At 53.6% G+C, this 16,836-nt stretch overlaps 8 protein-coding genes across 8 annotated transcripts; 3 read left to right on the plus strand and 5 right to left on the minus strand.

Annotated features, from left to right (window-relative positions):
- Positions 1-55: 55 nt before the first annotated feature.
- SAICODRAFT_58916 (HNRNP arginine N-methyltransferase) lies at positions 56-1,612 on the minus strand (the record flags this gene model as incomplete). The annotated part of the gene is made up of 1 exon (XM_019169637.1): positions 56-1,612. The coding sequence occupies one exon, from the start codon at positions 1,610-1,612 to the stop codon at positions 56-58; it is 1,557 nt and encodes a 518-aa protein (XP_019023081.1).
- Positions 1,613-1,794: 182 nt separating this feature from the next.
- SAICODRAFT_59029 (uncharacterized protein) lies at positions 1,795-4,995 on the minus strand (the record flags this gene model as incomplete). The annotated part of the gene is made up of 1 exon (XM_019169648.1): positions 1,795-4,995. The coding sequence occupies one exon, from the start codon at positions 4,993-4,995 to the stop codon at positions 1,795-1,797; it is 3,201 nt and encodes a 1,066-aa protein (XP_019023082.1).
- A 165-nt stretch (positions 4,996-5,160) lies between these two features.
- Positions 5,161-10,075, plus strand: SAICODRAFT_72251 (Shikimate dehydrogenase; the record flags this gene model as incomplete). Its single annotated transcript, XM_019170747.1, has 2 exons — positions 5,161-5,197; positions 5,256-10,075. The coding sequence occupies 2 exons, from the start codon at positions 5,161-5,163 to the stop codon at positions 10,073-10,075; spliced, it is 4,857 nt and encodes a 1,618-aa protein (XP_019023083.1).
- Positions 10,076-10,288: 213 nt separating this feature from the next.
- Positions 10,289-12,354, minus strand: SAICODRAFT_20287 (uncharacterized protein). Its single transcript, XM_019166237.1, has 2 exons — positions 11,911-12,354; positions 10,289-11,858 (listed from the first exon to the last, which is right to left on the minus strand). The coding sequence occupies exons 1-2, from the start codon at positions 12,332-12,334 to the stop codon at positions 10,426-10,428; spliced, it is 1,857 nt and encodes a 618-aa protein (XP_019023084.1). The 5' UTR covers positions 12,335-12,354; the 3' UTR covers positions 10,289-10,425.
- Positions 12,355-12,801: 447 nt separating this feature from the next.
- SAICODRAFT_36060 (histone H3) lies at positions 12,802-13,274 on the minus strand (the record flags this gene model as incomplete). Its single annotated transcript, XM_019168471.1, has 2 exons — positions 12,802-13,212; positions 13,272-13,274. The coding sequence occupies 2 exons, from the start codon at positions 13,272-13,274 to the stop codon at positions 12,802-12,804; spliced, it is 414 nt and encodes a 137-aa protein (XP_019023085.1).
- SAICODRAFT_31026 (uncharacterized protein) lies at positions 13,198-13,976 on the plus strand. The gene has a single exon (XM_019167819.1). The coding sequence runs from the start codon at positions 13,515-13,517 to the stop codon at positions 13,896-13,898; it is 384 nt and encodes a 127-aa protein (XP_019023086.1). The 5' UTR covers positions 13,198-13,514; the 3' UTR covers positions 13,899-13,976.
- Positions 13,977-14,023: 47 nt separating this feature from the next.
- Positions 14,024-14,463, plus strand: SAICODRAFT_72253 (histone-fold-containing protein; the record flags this gene model as incomplete). Its single annotated transcript, XM_019170748.1, has 2 exons — positions 14,024-14,173; positions 14,231-14,463. The coding sequence occupies 2 exons, from the start codon at positions 14,024-14,026 to the stop codon at positions 14,390-14,392; spliced, it is 312 nt and encodes a 103-aa protein (XP_019023087.1). The 3' UTR covers positions 14,393-14,463.
- Positions 14,464-14,580: 117 nt separating this feature from the next.
- Positions 14,581-16,772, minus strand: SAICODRAFT_20290 (NAF1-domain-containing protein; the record flags this gene model as incomplete). The annotated part of the gene is made up of 1 exon (XM_019166238.1): positions 14,581-16,772. One exon carries the CDS (start codon positions 16,770-16,772, stop codon positions 14,652-14,654), a length of 2,121 nt encoding a protein of 706 aa, XP_019023088.1. The 3' UTR covers positions 14,581-14,651.
- Positions 16,773-16,836: the final 64 nt, after the last annotated feature.

Raw genomic sequence — 16,836 nt, forward strand, 5'->3', positions numbered from 1 at the left:
ATTATGTTTGTTTTATCTCTATCGCTGCTAATACATAGTATCGTGCGCACTTCGATCACCGGAGCTTATAAAGCTTGTGCACGTTCGTTTTACCAGCGGCTTCGCAAGACCAGTTCACCTCAATGTCCAACTCGCGGGAGTTGTCAGCAGCCTTGCCATAACGGATGCTACCCTTGACAATATCGCCCTCCTTCAGCTCAATGGCTTCATCCAACATGAGTAAAGTCTGGTGCCAGTGAGTGTCCTTACCCTTAGGACCGGTAGTAAAGGCGTTACCCTCCTTTGGTTTCCACGACTCAGCGAGAGCATCCGCTTCAATCTCGGCCCCCCGAGCAGTGAAGTATGTGTCGAACCAAATCAAGAAAGATGTCAGAGGTCCTGCTTTCTCAGTCTTGATCTCGAAGTTTGAGGTGAATGACAGATCGTCAACAGTAATGTCATGTGCTGGTAGAGGTTTGAAGACGCCGGCGTTCGTATTCAAGTATTTTGCCTGGATCGATTCCACATGAGCCTCATCCAAGATACCTTCCTTCATCGCAGTCATCTTGAAACCGTACACCTCATTCCAGAAGTGGTATTTGTCATTGATGTACTCTTCGTCAGACAAACCGGCGACGAGCAGGCGGGTTTCCGATGGAATCATCAAGCCGTCTTTGATAAGGTATCTATCACGGGCGTTAAGGACCGAGTCGTACATGGATTCGTAGATCAATCCATAACCCATCCACTCAGATACAATGATATCAACCTCCTTGACAGGAAGTTCAAGGTCCTCGATTTTCCCCTGAAGAACAGTGACGATCTTGTCCAAACCGTTCTCCATGACGTTTGCACGAGCTTTGTGGACGATTGAAGAGTTGTCGACAGCGAAGACCTTAGCAGCACCCGCTTTGGCACAGAACATGGAAAGGATACCAGTACCACATCCAACGTCGAGGACAACCTTGCCCACGAAGAGGTGTTTGTTGTCATAGATGAAGTCTCTGTAGCCCTCGGTTCTCGCAGTATCTTTCAACATGGTTTCGTGAATCTCGTTGTGGCCATATGACTCGAAGTAATGAGTGTCATCGTCACGCTTGAACTCAGGAAGCTTGTCATTCGAGGAGTCTTGCTTGGACTCAAAAGACTCCCGCACAGCATTCTTGTATTCGGTAAACTGAGTTCGCAAATCCGCGAGCTCCTTCGCAAGACGCTCAACAGTAGCATTCGGATCGGATGACTCCACGTTGGAAGGAACCACTTCGTCATCCTCGTCGTCCAAGTCGAAGATCAAAGGGTCATTCTCGAGAACCGGCCTCAAGTAAGTCTCACCCTCCAGGTACTCCTTAGACTCAAGATCAGGCTTCTCTCCAATCTGCACCTTAGACCGGATGTAGTTGATCAAGCGAATGCATCCATAAATGTCCAGGTTGTTACTCTTGCGGTATGCATAGAAATCGAAGGAGTGCTCAAGAGTGCAGTGAGCGAACACATCGGCAATTGAAGGCAAGCTCTTGTGGCAGAACAGGCATTGAGCTTCCGTAAGCTCGGCGTCAGAAAAGTCGTCCCAATCAGAGTCTTCGACGTCGTTGTCGGACACAGGATCACGGTCAATAGGCAACTCAGACGACATTTTGTTTGTTTCGTGTAATTAAGGTTTTCCTCGAGGCAAAATTAGGAGTGGCTGAGGAGGCCGTGCAGTAACGTTGATACCCGAATGCGGCGATATACGCAAAGGTTCGAAACTCATTGAGATAACGTATCTCTGTATGCTATTCCTTACTCTCTATCGTATTTTACCACTCTCGGTAGCACTTACAACTTCAACAATTGTAACATGAACCTAGTTCCCTGAATTTCTTGCTCTTCATCCGCAACGACATCACCCTCGACATTCTCCGCACCGGCCTTCTCCATTGGTCTTCGCAAAGTCTTGACCAACAACTCCTCATGTTGAGTGATGACATTGTCCAAGCCAAGGGTATCCTCGTCCACCACACGATAGAGCATCCTCACGTCATCCGTCGCAACCAAACCAGCCTTCTTTCGTAGACGCTGCACTCGGTTGATGACTTCACGCGCAAGACCTTCTGACTGAAGCTCGGGGTGGATAGCAATGTCGAGCAAGACGAGGACGTCCTGGTCGGTGTTGGTGTCGTAACCCTGGTTCTTCTCCGCATCAATACCACGAACAACCTGCAAGTCCTCCTCAACGAGCTTGACGCCGTTGACCTCAATCTCCTTCTCGGCGATAAACTTCTTGACATCAGCAGTGGTGAGCAATGGCAGAGCACTCTTGACCTTGACCATATCCTTCCTGAGCTTCTTACCAAGGACGGGCCAGTCAGCCTGAACCTTGTACTGCACACCGTACTTGTCCTCATCAGCAGTCAAGACCAAGTCGCGAACGTTGAGCTCCTCCACGATGTAACCCTTCAAGGACTCGACATCCTCGAGGTAGGAAGCATCGGGGTGGATGACAACAAGCTCCTTCAAAGGGGTCTTCAAACCAATGGTGTGCTTCTCACGCAAGTTACGACCGAGGTCAATGACCTTCTGCATGCGGCCGACGCGGGTCTGGATGGCCTCATCCAAGAACTCCTCACGCACGGGAGGGAATCCAATGAAGTGGACAGAGCGGTCATCCTTCGCGAAGGTACCCACAGGAACGTACTCGCGAAGCTTCTGGTAAATGGTCTCGGTAAGGAACGGAGTGAAAGGACCCATGGTGCGGACAAGAGTAAGAAGAACATCGTAGAGGGTGTTGAGAGCGAAGATGGTGTCCTCCTTGCCGAACTCACCCTTGAGACGTCTGCGGTTAAAACGAATGTACCAGTTGGTCATGTCTTCAATGAGGTTGAGCAACTTCGGCACGACAGTGTACAGACGGTACTCGTCCATCTCCTTCTTGACGAACTTGATCAAAGACTGGCACGAAGCAAGCATCCATCTGTCCATGACGTTCTCGCTGACAGGCATCTCGGTGTTGAACCTGAAGTCGACACCGTGGTTCTTCTTCAAGAGAGCAGCCTGACCCTCGAAGAACTTGAAAGAGTTCCACCAGGGCAAGAGAACCTTGGAAACAATCTCCTTAACACCCTCCTCCTTGAACTTGAGAGTCTCAGCACGGACGACAGGAGAGTTGATAAGGTAAAGACGGAGAGCATCAGCACCAAACTTATTGAGGATAGCCGTAGGCTCAGGGTAGTTCTTAAGCCGCTTAGACATCTTCTTTCCGTCAGCAGCCAAGACCAAACCGTTGACAATGACGTTCTTGAAAGGCGCCTGACCGAAGAGGTGGGTACCGAGGACGAGAAGGGTGTAGAACCAACCACGGGTTTGGTCAAGACCCTCACCGATGAAGTCGGCGGGGAAGGTGTTCTCGAAGCCCTCCTTACCCTCGAAGGGGTAGTGCTTGGAAGCGTAGGGCATAGAACCAGACTCGAACCAACAGTCAAAGACCTCCTCAACACGGCGAAGAACGCCCTTACCCTGCTTGGACGGGATGGTGATGTGGTCAATCTTGTCGCGGTGAATGTCGGTCAAGTCGCCGCAACCAGAGAGCTCCTGAAGCTCAGCGACGGAACCAACACAGACAACCTCCTGGAAGTCATCGGAGACCCAGAGAGGAAGAGGAGTTCCCCAGTAACGGTTTCGGGAAATGTTCCAGTCACGGGCGTTAGCAATCCAGTTGGCGAAGCGCTTCTCCGAAACGAAGGAAGGAACCCAGCGGGTGCGAGCGTTGGCGTCCAACATCTGTCCGGTGATGTTCTTGACACGAACGAACCAGGCGGGAACGGTACGGTAGAGGAGGGGAGTGTCGGATCTCCAACAGAAGGGGTAAGAATGCATAATCTGGCTCTGAACAATCAAGCGTCCGTTGGCCTTCAACACCTTCTGAATGTCCTTGTCGGCCTCCTTAACGTGCTTACCCTCGAAGTCAGGGACCTCGCTGGTGAACTTACCGGACTCATCGATAGGGCAAGGAGGGTGGATCTCGTCACCGACAACACCGTGCTCAGTGCAGACGCGGTGATCGTCCTCACCGAAAGCAGGAGCCTGGTGGACAATACCGGTACCGCTGTCAGAGGTGACGTAACCGTCAGTAAGAACCTTGAAACCACGACCCTTGAACTTGTCGGCGTAGTATGGGAAGAGAGGCTCGTACTCGAGACCTTTCAAGTCCTTTCCGGGAATCTTCTCGAGGATCTTGAACTTGGCGGTCTTGGGGTTCTTGTAGAGGGTAGAGAGGCAGTTCTCGAGGAGGATGTAGTTGTGGCCCGAAGCTTCGTCGTGGATCTTGATGTAGGTGAAGTCGGGGTTGACACAGAGCGCCAAGTTGGAAGGAAGAGTCCATGGAGTGGTCGTCCATGCGAGGAAGGAGGTGGAGGGGTCGGAAACAAGGGGGAAAGCAACCGTTACTGCGGGGTCGTTGACGTCCTTGTAGTTTTGCTGAGCCTCGAAGTTACTCAGAGGAGTAGTACAGCCAGTAGAGTAAGGCATGACCTTCATTCCACGGTACACCTGACCCTTCTCGAAAAGCTGCTTGAACACCCACCAAACGGACTCCATGAAGGGAGTGTTGAGAGTCTTGTAGTCCTCCTTGTCAATCCAACGACCAATGCGCTCGATTGTGTGCTTCCACTCGTCGGCGTAACGCATGACGATAGCGCGACATTCAGCGTTATACTTGTCAATACCCATCTTCATGACATCGTCCTTGCCGGTGATGTTCAAGCGTTTGTCGATCTCGTGCTCGACGGGGAGACCGTGGGTGTCCCAGCCGAACTTGCGCTCGACGTAGTGACCTGTTGACTGAGCGTAACGGGTGACAGTATCTTTGATGGTCGAGGCGAGGATGTGACCGTGGTGAGGAAGGCCGGTAGCGAACGGAGGACCATCGAAGAAGACGAAGGGCTTACCGTCCTTGGTGATCTCAAGGGAGGTCTCGTAGGCCTGGATGTCCCTCCAGAACTGGACGATCTTCTCTTCCTCTGCGACGAAGTTAATCGACATCTTGGGAGTGCTCGAGAATGGAGTTTACTTGAGCTGCACGACGTACAAAAAGTGAGGTCCCCAGATGCAGGTGAGATGTCGGCAGTCACACCCGCTGCCTAGGATAAGATGAGATTATAAAGACAACAATTTGCAGGGCTTACAGATCAAGAAGGATCATCTACAATGGCTCCAGTAACAGCCGAGGACTGCTCATGTCGCGGTGAGTCTTGATGGGCATGTGCGGCCGGGGAGCGCTTTAACTTTGTAGCGTGCTGCAGCGCTTCGAGGTCAAGCAGTAACGTTGAACCCGTCAAACGGATCTGATCCAACCATGGCTTCGGTCAAGGACATCGTCAAGGTCCCTATCTTGGGCAAGGACAACTTGATCCAGGTGGGATACAACTTGCGTCAGCACCTCGTCGAGGATATCTTGGAGAACATCAAGTCCTCGACCTACGTGATCATTACCGACACCAACCTTGCTCCTCGTTACCTCCCTTCTTTGGAGGAGGCCTTCAGGAATGCCTCTCAGAAGTACACTCCGGCGCCGAGGCTCTTGACCTACACCATCCCTCCCGGAGAGACTTCCAAGTCCCGTGCGACCAAGGCCGAGATCGAGGACTGGCTCCTCTCTGAGGAATGCACCAGGGACACCGTTATTCTCGCTATGGGAGGAGGTGTTATTGGTGACATGATCGGTTACGTTGCTGCCACCTTCATGCGCGGTGTCAGGTTCTGCCAGATCCCTACCACTTTGCTGGCTATGGTTGACTCTTCGATCGGTGGAAAGACTGCTATCGACACTCCCCTTGGCAAGAACCTCATCGGAGCCTTCTGGCAGCCCGAACGTATCTACATCGACTTCTCTTTCTTGGAGACGCTCCCCGAGCGCGAGTTCATCAACGGTATGGCTGAGGTTATCAAGACTGCTGCGATCTGGAGCGAGGAGGACTTCATCCGTTTGGAGGACAACAACGAGATCGTCTTGAACGCTATGCGCACTACAGGCCAGGCCGGTGCCTCCAAGTTCGCCGAGATCAAGGATCTCCTCCAGGCTATCGTCCTTGGCTCCGTCCGCACTAAGGCTTACGTCGTCTCCGCTGACGAGCGTGAGGGGGGTCTACGTAACCTCCTCAACTTCGGTCACTCCATTGGTCACGCTTACGAGGCTATCCTCACTCCTCAGATCCTTCACGGTGAGTGTGTTGCCATCGGTATGGTCAAGGAGGCTGAACTCGCCCGTTTCCTGGGTGTCCTCAAGCCTATCGCTGTCGGACGTTTAACCAAATGTTTGACCGCGTACGGCTTACCTAGCACCGTTGAGGACAAGCGCATCAAGAAGCTTTCCGGCGGCAAGCACTGCCCCGTTGACCAGCTCCTCAAGATCATGGCTGTTGACAAGAAGAACGACGGTAAGAACAAGAAGATCGTCCTCCTTTCCGGTATTGGTAAGACCTACGAGAAGAAGGCATCCACCGTCCAGGACGATGTCATCCGCAAGATTTTGGCTGTCGACCTCGAGATTGGACAGGTTTCTTCCAAGCTCGGTGAGAAGGAGACTGTTATCACTCCTCCCGGATCCAAGTCCATCACGAACCGTGCCTTGGTTCTTGCTTCCCTTGCCAAGGGAACTTGCCGTCTCAAGAACATGTTGGCCTCTGACGACACTCAGCACATGTTGACTGCCATGCAGTTGCTCGGTTCCGCCGAGTTCCAGTGGGAGAACGAGGGTGAGGTCTTGGTTGTGAACGGTGGTCTCCAGTCCCTCAAGGCCCCTGCACAGGAACTCTACCTTGGTAACGCCGGTACTGCAGCCCGTTTCTTGACCACTGTCTGCACGCTAGTCAACTCTGGCGATGCTAAGCGTGAGGAGGTCGTTTTGACCGGTAACGCTCGTATGAAGCAGAGACCTATTGGTCCCCTCGTCGACTCCCTCCGCTCCAACGGTGCCCAGATCGAGTACTTGGAGTCTGAGGGCTGCTTGCCTTTGCGCATGAAGACCGATGTCGGTCTCAAGGGTGGACGCATCGAGCTCGCTGCTACTATCTCCTCCCAGTACGTCTCCTCTTTGTTAATGTGCGCTCCCTTCGCCAAGGAGCCCGTCACTCTCGCTCTTGTTGGTGGTCAGCCCATCTCCCAGCTCTACATTGATATGACCATCTCCATGATGGCGTCTTTCGGAATTCATGTTACGCGCTCTAAGACCGAGGCCAACACCTACCACATCCCTCTCGGAGAGTACGTTAACCCTGCTGAGTATGTCATCGAGTCCGACGCCTCCTCTGCTACTTACCCTCTCGCCATCGCTGCCATCACTGGTACCAAGTGCACTATTCCCAACATTGGCTCGGGATCTTTGCAGGGTGACGCCCGCTTCGCCGTCGATGTGTTGATGCCCATGGGTTGTACCGTCGAGCAGACCCTTACCAGCACTACTGTTCAGGGTCCTCCTGTCGGCACCCTCCAGCCCTTGCCTCACGTTGACATGGAGCCTATGACCGATGCTTTCTTGACTGCATCCGTCCTCGCTGCCGTCGCTCAGGGTCGCAACGGCGCTGACAACACTACCAACATCACTGGTATTGCCAACCAGCGTGTGAAGGAGTGCAACCGTATTGCTGCCATGATTCACGAGCTCGCCAAGTTCGGTGTTGTCTGTAACGAGTTGCCTGACGGTATCTCTATCAACGGTATCAACTACAAGAACTTGAAGAAGCCTACTGGCGGTGTCTTCTGCTACGACGACCACCGTGTTGCTATGTCTTTCTCTGTCTTGTCTATCATCGCTTCCGAGCCTGTCTTGTTGCTCGACAAGCAGTGTGTCGGTAAGACCTGGCCTTACTGGTGGGATGTCCTCGAGAACAACTTCGTGGTTCCTATCAAGGGTGTCGAGATCAAGCCTTCTTCTCACAAGTCCACCTCTGTTCAGGTTGACAAGGACTCTAGTGTTGTCCTTATCGGAATGAGGGGTGCGGGTAAGACCACTATGGGTGTTCTTGCCGCCAACATCTTGCACCGTCCCTTCGTCGACCTTGACCAGTACATGGAGGAGATTACCGGCAAGACCATCCCTCAGATCATTGAGGAGGTCGGATGGGAAGGTTTCAGGAAGAAGGAAACGGAGATTCTCGAGGAGTTCTTGAGGACTAAGCCTAGGGGTTACGTCGCGGCTTGTGGCGGTGGTGTTGTTGAAACTTCGGAAAACAGAGATATCCTCAATGCCTACATCAAGGATGGCGGTATCGTTGTTCACATTCACCGTAACATTGATGCCGTCATTCAATACCTTAACATCGATAAGACCAGACCGGCTTTCGTCGATGATCTCATGGGTGTCTGGCTCAGGCGCAAGCCATTCTTCAAGGAGTGCAGTTCCTTCCAGTACTACAGTCCCTCGGCACGTATCGACCAGTCTTCTGAGTCCTCGTCCGCTTCTTTCCGCAACATCTCTATTGACTTCGCTCGCTTCCTGAGAAATATCTCTGGCGAGGGTCGCTTCCACGAGGCATTGATGCGCAAGCAGCGATCATCTTTCGTGTCTCTTACCTTCCCGGATGTCCGTGGAGCTCTGAGCACTCTGTCGAAGGTTACCGAAGGATCCGATGCTGTTGAGCTCCGTGTTGATCTCCTCCGCGAGGAAGGGCAACCCGCTGCGTACCCATCGCTCGACTACGTTGCCGAGCAGTTGTCGGTCCTCCGTGAGTGGACCCCGCTGCCTATCGTTTTCACTATTCGCACTGCTCCTCAGGGTGGTCAGTTCCCCGCTACCGCAGAAGATGTTGCGCTCCAGTACATGTTGAGTGCCATCAGCTGGGGTGTTGAGTACGTCGATCTCGAACTTGGCTGGTCCAAGGAGACTCTGCAGAAGGTTGTTAAGAGCAAGGGATCCTCGAAGATCATCACCTCTTGGCACGACTGGTCTGGTGCCCAGCCATGGTCAAGCCCCATGTGGACCCAGAAGTACAAGCTCGGCCGCGAGTACGGTGACATCGTCAAGCTCATCAACAAGGCCGATACCATCGAGGACAACTTCAGGCTCGAGCAGTTCCGCAGGGATGTTACTGCCGCTGAGCCCGGACCCCTGATCGCCATCAACATGGGCCGCGTCGGTCAGCTTTCGCGTGTCTTGAACCCTGTCATGACTCCCGTTACTCACCCGGCTTTGCCCTTCAAGGCTGCTCCTGGTCAGTTGTCTGTCGTGGAAATCAACCAGGGATTGACCATCTCCGGTCTTCTCGCCCCCAAGACCTTTCACTTGTTCGGAACCCCGATCTCGCACTCTAGGTCCCCTGCACTTCACAACAGCTCCTTCCAGGCTCTCGGACTTCCCCACAAGTACGAGCTCTACGAGACTGCTGATGTCCAGGCTTTGCAGAACGTGATCCGCGGCGAGGACTTCGGTGGTGCTTCCGTGACCATCCCTCACAAGCTTTCCATCATGCCTTTGTTGGACGAGATCTCCCTCGATGCCCAGACCATCGGTGCTGTCAACACCATCATTCCTCAGGTTAGGGATGGTAAGACCGTCTTGATTGGTGACAACACTGACTGGATCGGTATCCGCGAGTCCATCTCTCGCGCTATCGCTCCCGTCCTTCCTCAAGGCTCTGCTTTCGTCATCGGTGCTGGTGGTACGTCCCGTGCTGCCATCTTCGCTCTCAAGCAGATGGGCTTCTCCACCATCTGCCTCGCGAACCGCACCTCCGACAAGTTGGCCACCATCGTTCAGTCCTTCCCCGCCGACTTCAACTTGATCCCCGTTGCTTCCCAGGCCGAGGCTGCCGAGGCATTCAAGAAGAACGGCGCACCTATGGTTGTTGTGGCTACTGTTCCCGCTGACATTCCCATGGCGGAGAACTTGACTGGTATCGTTAACGAGATCCTTGCTAACGGTGCTGAGACCAAGACCAAGGTTCTGCTTGACTTGGCTTACAAGCCCTTGGTTACCCCTCTCATGCGGCGGGCTGAGAAGGCTGGATGGAAGGCTGTGCAGGGTCTTGATGTGTTGTTGGAGCAGGGAGTCGAGCAGTTCCGTCTGTGGACCGGCATGAACGCACCCTACGAGGTCGCTTCCAAGGCCGTCTTCGGTGAGCAGTAAAGGTGTATGGTCTGAACATTTGAGGGATATTATGTTAGACTTTCAAAGGAAAAGATAACAATGAACAAATACTATGTCAATTAAACAACTACCCGTTTCATATCCTACACACCCTTCAACCATAAGAGAACGAACCAAATACATAACGTCACTACCAAAAGAATTCAAAAGTCCATAACAAGAACGTGAAAGCCAGTAAACAATCAAAAGCAAAGCTAGAACGCCCATTACAGTCACTGCCGCCATTCTATCTTCTAACCCCAGACGCACTTTTCACGTCTTTCCAAATATATCGTACACTCCTTCCCATCCGTAATCTCATTCCTCGGCATTCATACTCGACCGTACAGTCAGACCGGCGGAGCCATACTCGTAAACTGCTCAGCCGAGAGCGCCTCTTCAGCACTCTGACTCGCGGCCATCGCCTGAGCCTGCGCTTGTCCTCTCGGCGGCTTACCCAAACCATGCTTGACCCTCCTATGCCTTACTAATGCATCCGCTCGTGCAAATACCTTGTCGTCACCGCAGATCTCACACTTGTACTCTGGCTTCTTCTGCGCGTGAATCGTCTCCTGATGACGAATGAGATCGTAGGGACGGGAGAAGACTTTATTGCAGGGGAGGCCGGTGTTGGGGTTGTTCCAGTCGCAGCGGTGGGGACCATGAGAGCGGGAATTTGGTTTTGAGGGGGTACTTCCCGTGTGGCTTGCAGAGTGGGTCATTGGGCGGGATTGCAGGTGCGCTGGCTGTTGATGGAATAGATGAGCATTGGCACTGCGAGGCGAGGGTGGAGCTGTGTTAGGAGCCGAAGCGGTACCCTGCAAAGCTTGAGGGAACGGATGTCTGCTTATGGCATCTCCGTTGTGCGTACGCTTGTGCGCCGACAAAGCCTGAGTATTGTCGAATCTTCTGCCACAATCAACGCAAGCGTACGAGTTGCGAGGAGCATCAGGTTTGAAACTATCCGTGCTGGCAACCGACTGAGTCGAGTACCCCGTACCGGGTCGACTGTATTGAGCCTGGTTCCGGGCTGGTTGAGGCAGATACTCGTTATCACTGTCCTGCGAGAATTGTCGTCCAGACGACGAGGACGATAAATCCGAGGAACCTGACATCAACTGCGGAACCAAGTTCTGACGATGCTCTAGAACCTGAAGTGGAGGTGGCATAGCATTATGCGGGACAAAGTTGGGAACTGTCGATTCCTGACTGTCACTTCCATAACTGTTGCCGTTGATGGTATCCGCACTCCTTTGTGACAGCTGCGAGTCGATGGTACTCTCTGCACTAAGACTAGGTGGCGAGAACAATCCTCGCGGAGGCGGCTGCTCAAGTTCGGGGAAATCCAAAAATGCCTCTTTCGGGGACACGGTTTGCTGCGGTAGCGCAGGTCCCTCTTCATCTCGTAACCTTCTGACGGATTCAACCATAGCATTGCTTTGCTGTCTCTGCTCCATCTGCCTTCCTTGAGTGGGGAAGCCCATGTGAACCACCGGCGGGTACCATGATTGATCGTCAAGAGGTGGAGGTGCCATGGCAGAAGTGTACGAACCGACACTGGCCGATCCCATGCTCGATGGAGATCCATCATCGGATGGCTGATTAAGCTCAGGGAAGGCATTGATCAGACGCTGGATGTCCTCATTCTGCTGGTAGTTGTCATCATACTCCTGCAGTGAAGGCTCCCTATGCTTGGGAATATGCTGATAGAGCTCATCCTCGACGATATCTGTAAGCGTTCTGTCGAGCTTCGGGAACTTTGGGATGAAGGGTGGTGGATCATCTGTAGCTTCGATTAGCACGGAGAGCTTCGCCAGACACCCATGTATGCGCACCATGATCACTCCCACCATCCGGCTCCGGCGTGACATATCTCGAACTTACTGAAGGCGAAGGAATAGGCGTGATCGGGTTGCGGTAGTCGCCCATGCTGTTGTGCATGGGCATAGTGTTAGTGTTAACATTCAGGTATCCATCCGCCGAGACCGCCCTCCTGTGTCCGCCGTCATTACTGTCACTCGGCTGCAAGTTCTGGAATTGTGCTGGATTCGAATGAGGTATAGGCGCGAACGTATAGTCGCTTTGTACTGGCGTAGGGTAACTGTACACCCAGTCCTTCGGATCGAAAGCAGAGAACCCTTGGGCCTCTGGGACAGGCTGCGATGATGGAGGAGGATCGACGATAACGGGAAAGTCCCTGTACGGAGCGTCTTCGTCGCCGAACAGGACGAAATCCCCCTGTGGTGGAGCTGTGTTCATGGTGGTTGTAGTGGTCGTCGTGCTTTGCGTTTCGTCGGCGTTCAGTTCTCGCCGTCGCGATATCGATGGGAGCGGGGATATCGACCACACGTCATACCACCGCGTCATCCACGGAACGCAGGAAGCAGGGACTCTGATCCAGAAGGCGCTGAAATGGAATCTGACTCATCTTCTTGTACAAATACATACATGACATCAGCACGTCCGCACGTCAGCCATCCACGCACTCTGAGGCAGCCATCCGGGGCCGCGCATGATCCACTGACAACGGGAGTGAAGAACAATAAGGAAACGAACAAGATGGAATTGGCCAATTCAGGTTTATTTGAATCCGGATAGAAAAAGCAAAAGTAGAACCCCAGTATAACTCCAGTAACCCGAAAGACAAGTACCCAGTTTGTTGTGTAAAATGAAAACACCCTCCTTTAACCCATTATCCTCCTATCACCATCACAGAAGAGACACGCTTAAGCACGCTCACCACGGAGACGGCGGGCAAGGGACATGTCCTTGGGCTGGATGGTAACACGCTTGGCGTGGATGGCGCAAAGGTTGGTGTCCTCGAAGAGGGAGACGAGGTAAGCCTCAACAGCCTCCTGGAGAGCACCGATGGCGGAAGACTGGAAACGGAGGTCGGTCTTGAAGTCCTGGGCGATCTCACGGACGAGACGCTGGAAGGGGAGCTTGCGGATGAGGAGCTCGGTAGACTTCTGGTAACGACGAATCTCACGGAGAGCGACGGTACCGGGCCTGTACCTGTGGGGCTTCTTGACACCACCGGTCTGGGCGGGGGCGGACTTGCGAGCGGCCTTGGAGGCGAGCTGCTTACGGGGAGCCTTTCCACCGGTAGACTTGCGAGCGGTTTGCTTGGTACGAGCCTGAGAGGAGACAGGTTAGCATATAGGTCGATGAATGTGTGCGAATCAATGCCACTCACCATTGTTGAATGTGTTGTTGAGAGTTGTTGAAGAGATACTTTGTTGGATGGAGCTCTGGTTGACGGGGTGGTGGAGGGTATTAATAGGGGCGTGTCGAAGTGCGAGTTTCCGAGAGCGCGCGCGCGGGGGGACGACGAAGACGCGTTGCGTGGTTGACTTGATCCGCGACGAACGTTGACGGGAAATCACTGGGGAAGAGCGGAATGGAGCAGAAGAAAGAGACGACGACGCTTGTGTAGCTGATGAATAGAGCTATTCTCGCGTCTCTCCTTCTTGTCCTCCGCGTCCTGAAGGCTGTGATCACGGCGCGGTGCACTCGTTCCCAGGCTGATCAGAAGCAGAGTAAGCCTTCCCGATTAGGAAGGCAACTTGATCAAGCGGTACCCGACCTCCACCAAGAGCGCGTCGAGGAGAGCGATGGAGCAGGCAGAGGAACGAGACCGCTTCAAACCGAATCGATATATCATTTCTCTCCACTTTCACTCGTTCACTCTGCCTGGTTTCACGCGGCCGGGTCTCCCACTCCACCTGATCGTCCGCAACGCGCTCTCACGTCCATCCCCGGCGACATCGACCATCAACCGAAACGCAGCAACGCTAACTCCTCCACCCTCCAACTCACATAAAACCCATTCACTCCCACCTCAACCTCAATCCCCATCAACTTACAACAAAGTCAACTAGGACATCCAGCTCTTAGTTACTTGAACCGTATCTCCTCAACAAACCTCAACAAAAGAACTTATCAATAATGTCTGGCCGTGGAAAGGGTGGAAAGGGTCTCGGAAAGGGTGGTGCCAAGCGTCACAGGAAGATTTTGCGTGACAACATCCAGGGTATTACCAAGCCCGCTATCCGTCGTCTCGCTCGTCGTGGTGGTGTCAAGCGTATCTCCGGTCTTGTATGTTCTTCCCTTATCGCTCAAGTCTTGAATCAAGTTCTAACATGTTTGTCGCAGATCTACGAGGAGACCCGTGGTGTCTTGAAGACCTTCCTTGAAGGTATCATCCGTGACGCCGTCACCTACACTGAGCACGCTAAGCGCAAGACCGTCACCTCCCTCGACGTCGTTTACGCTCTCAAGCGCCAGGGCCGTACCATCTACGGTTTCGGTGGTTAAACGTCTCGCCGGTCCCCCCGCCGAAGAGTGTGAAAGGAGTGTGGTTTTCTTGTTATTTCGGGAAACTTGGGTCTGTTCGGTTACTTGGAGTTTATGGGTCTTTTTTTTTTACTTTTTCTCTTTACAATCGCGGTCGTTATCGTTGCGCGGATTATCAGTGTGAAGTCTAGGCAGAAATGCAAGCTGTTCTCTACAATTTGTTCTTCCTCTTATTGTCAATTTGTAAATGATAGACTGCTATGCTAGATTGTGTGTACAACTATTGCTTTCCATTCTGCTGCATCTGCCTCTGCAATGCCTGCAAAGCTTCAATTTGCGCCTGAATAGAAGCAGGATCAGTCGGTCCTGGTGCAGCCTGTGCCACCGGCGCCGGTGGTGGAGCAGGAGCAGCTGCCTGCTGATACACCTGTTGAGGTTGAGGTTGCGACCACTGTTGCTGCTGTGCTTGTGCCCACTGCTGTTGCTGTTGCTGCATCATCTGCGCAAAGAACGCAGGGTTGACGTGTGCTCCAGGTGGCAACTGAGGTGGGAAGGGTGGTGGAGCCATGTATGGGTTGAACACACCCATCATGTTCATGTCTGGCGCTGGCTGTTCTTGTTGCTGGTGCTGGGGGTACTGCTGGGGGGCGTATTGTTGCTGGTATGGCTGGGAGTAGACCTGGGATGGTGATTGGGTGTGGGAGTGGGGGTGGTGCATATCCGCACGACCTTGCTGAGGCGAGCGAGCTCCACCACGGCCACCGCGGCCTCCTCTACCCCCACGGTCACGGTCTCCGCGTCCGCCGTTTTGCTGTTTGTTCCCACCCTTTCCGCCGCGGCCGCCGCGAGCAGCGGCTGGTGGTGTGGGTGGTGGTGCATTCTGGAGTTCGTGCAAGTTCGTAGGACGAGCGAGGGGCTTGTACGGTTCGTCCATGTCTGCTGCCGAACGTGCTGATGGTTGAGCGGGAAGTGCGATACCAGCTGCCTCAGCAGCGAGTGAAAGGTCCGGAGCTGATGCTGCAATAGCCGTAGCTTGTCTCGTTTGTTTCCTTGCTTCCCTCTCTTTCTTCACTCTCCTCTTGTGCTCCGCCTCGGCTTCATCGTCTGAGAATTCCTGTTCCTCGTCGCCTACTTCTTCGTCGTGGACGTTACTTGCGTCTGTACCCTTCAGCGCCTTCAATGGCTGGGTGAAAACGTATTTTGAGTGTTCTGGGACGTGGTAGATCTTCATGCCGACCTTGGCGCCAGTAGCAACGAGCTCTTCATGTGTAGCAAAGCGAGTGGAATATAGAGGGTGTGCGACAGGTCCGAACGTCTCGAAGACGGTGCCGAGGATTGTCCGGTCCTCGAGGCAGAGCAGTGCTCCTTCGTCGAGAACCTGGTAATCACCAGACACGGAAGCGAGAATGATCACAGCCTTATCCAAGACCTGCTGAATCGTACCAAGATACTCCACCTTCATCTCAGGAGTCACGACTACCTCCGGCTTCGCAACCGGTGCCTCTTCAACATCCTGCTCATTCTTTGTGCGAAGAGGACCAGAGGTGCCCTTCTTGCCTCGACCTTCGTCGTCGGAGCCTTCGGCATCGGCTTGGAGGAGTCGGCGTTCGCGTTCTTTGATGGTGAGCTCCTCTTCTTCGTCGGATGAGGACTCGTCGGAGGAGTCGGAGGATGAATCACTGTCGCTGTCGCTGTCGCTTTCTGAGTCAGAGTCGGAGCCGTCAGCGTTGGCTTTTGGCTCCTCTTTGATGGTTTGTGCTTGCTCAGTCGCTTTCTCTTCTCCCTTTACTGCTACCTGCTCTTGTACAACCTTCAGATCATCCGCGACGACCGCGGGAGCCTTCTTCACCTCCTCATCATCAGAGCTGGATGCCAGATCTTCGGAATCATACGGATCCACTGGCGCACTAGGATCTGCCAAGAGTCGATTGAGGACATCAAAGTCGACGCCGTCCTTCTTCGGCGTCGATAGTTGCTCTTGTGCGACAACTTGTGGTGCAGGGGCGGATGTCGAGTTGTCGATGACCTCAACAGCGGGGAACGCAGTCGCAGCATCACGCTTGAGACTGCGTGACTGAACCTCGGTAAGGCCAAATGCATCTTCCTGTTTAACAACAGGCGCAGCGGGTACAGGTGTCGCCTTCAACGCCTCACGCTCCTCCGGCGTGATCTCGCTAATCAAGGACTTCTTCTGAGCTGGCTCCTCTTCCGTAGGCGTCGTCCCAGCCGAAGCCCCTCCCGGCACCAAAAACAAGCCGGGAATCCCTCCCGCATCCACACCAGGCGAACCAAGGTATCCTCCATACGTGCTCGAACGTAGCGCCTCGACTTCCTTGGCCATGGCAGCGTGGGAGAAGCCACCGAGGCCTCCCTCCTGTGCCTTTTGAGAAAGGTTGTCCATGGGATCGAGGGTGTTTTGTCGACTTGCAACTGTCTACAGGTTGTTCTGTTTTTGCCGTCACGTG

This window comes from Saitoella complicata, assembly GCF_001661265.1.
Source record: "Saitoella complicata NRRL Y-17804 unplaced genomic scaffold SAICOscaffold_17, whole genome shotgun sequence".
Classification (NCBI taxonomy): Eukaryota; Fungi; Ascomycota; class Saitoellomycetes; order Saitoellales; family Saitoellaceae; genus Saitoella; species Saitoella complicata.

What these genes read in the sequence shown, in the direction of transcription:
- SAICODRAFT_20287 (XM_019166237.1), bottom strand. Translation starts at nt 12,334, where the DNA reads ATGAACACAGCTCCACCACAGGGGGATTTCGTCCTGTTCGGCGACGAA. An exon ending in GGATGGTGGGAGTGATCATG is followed by an intron (nt 11,859 to 11,910) that starts GTGCGCATACAT and finishes TCGAAGCTACAG; the next exon opens with ATGATCCACCACCCTTCATC.
- SAICODRAFT_31026 (XM_019167819.1), top strand. Translation starts at nt 13,515, where the DNA reads ATGAATAGAGCTATTCTCGCGTCTCTCCTTCTTGTCCTCCGCGTCCTG.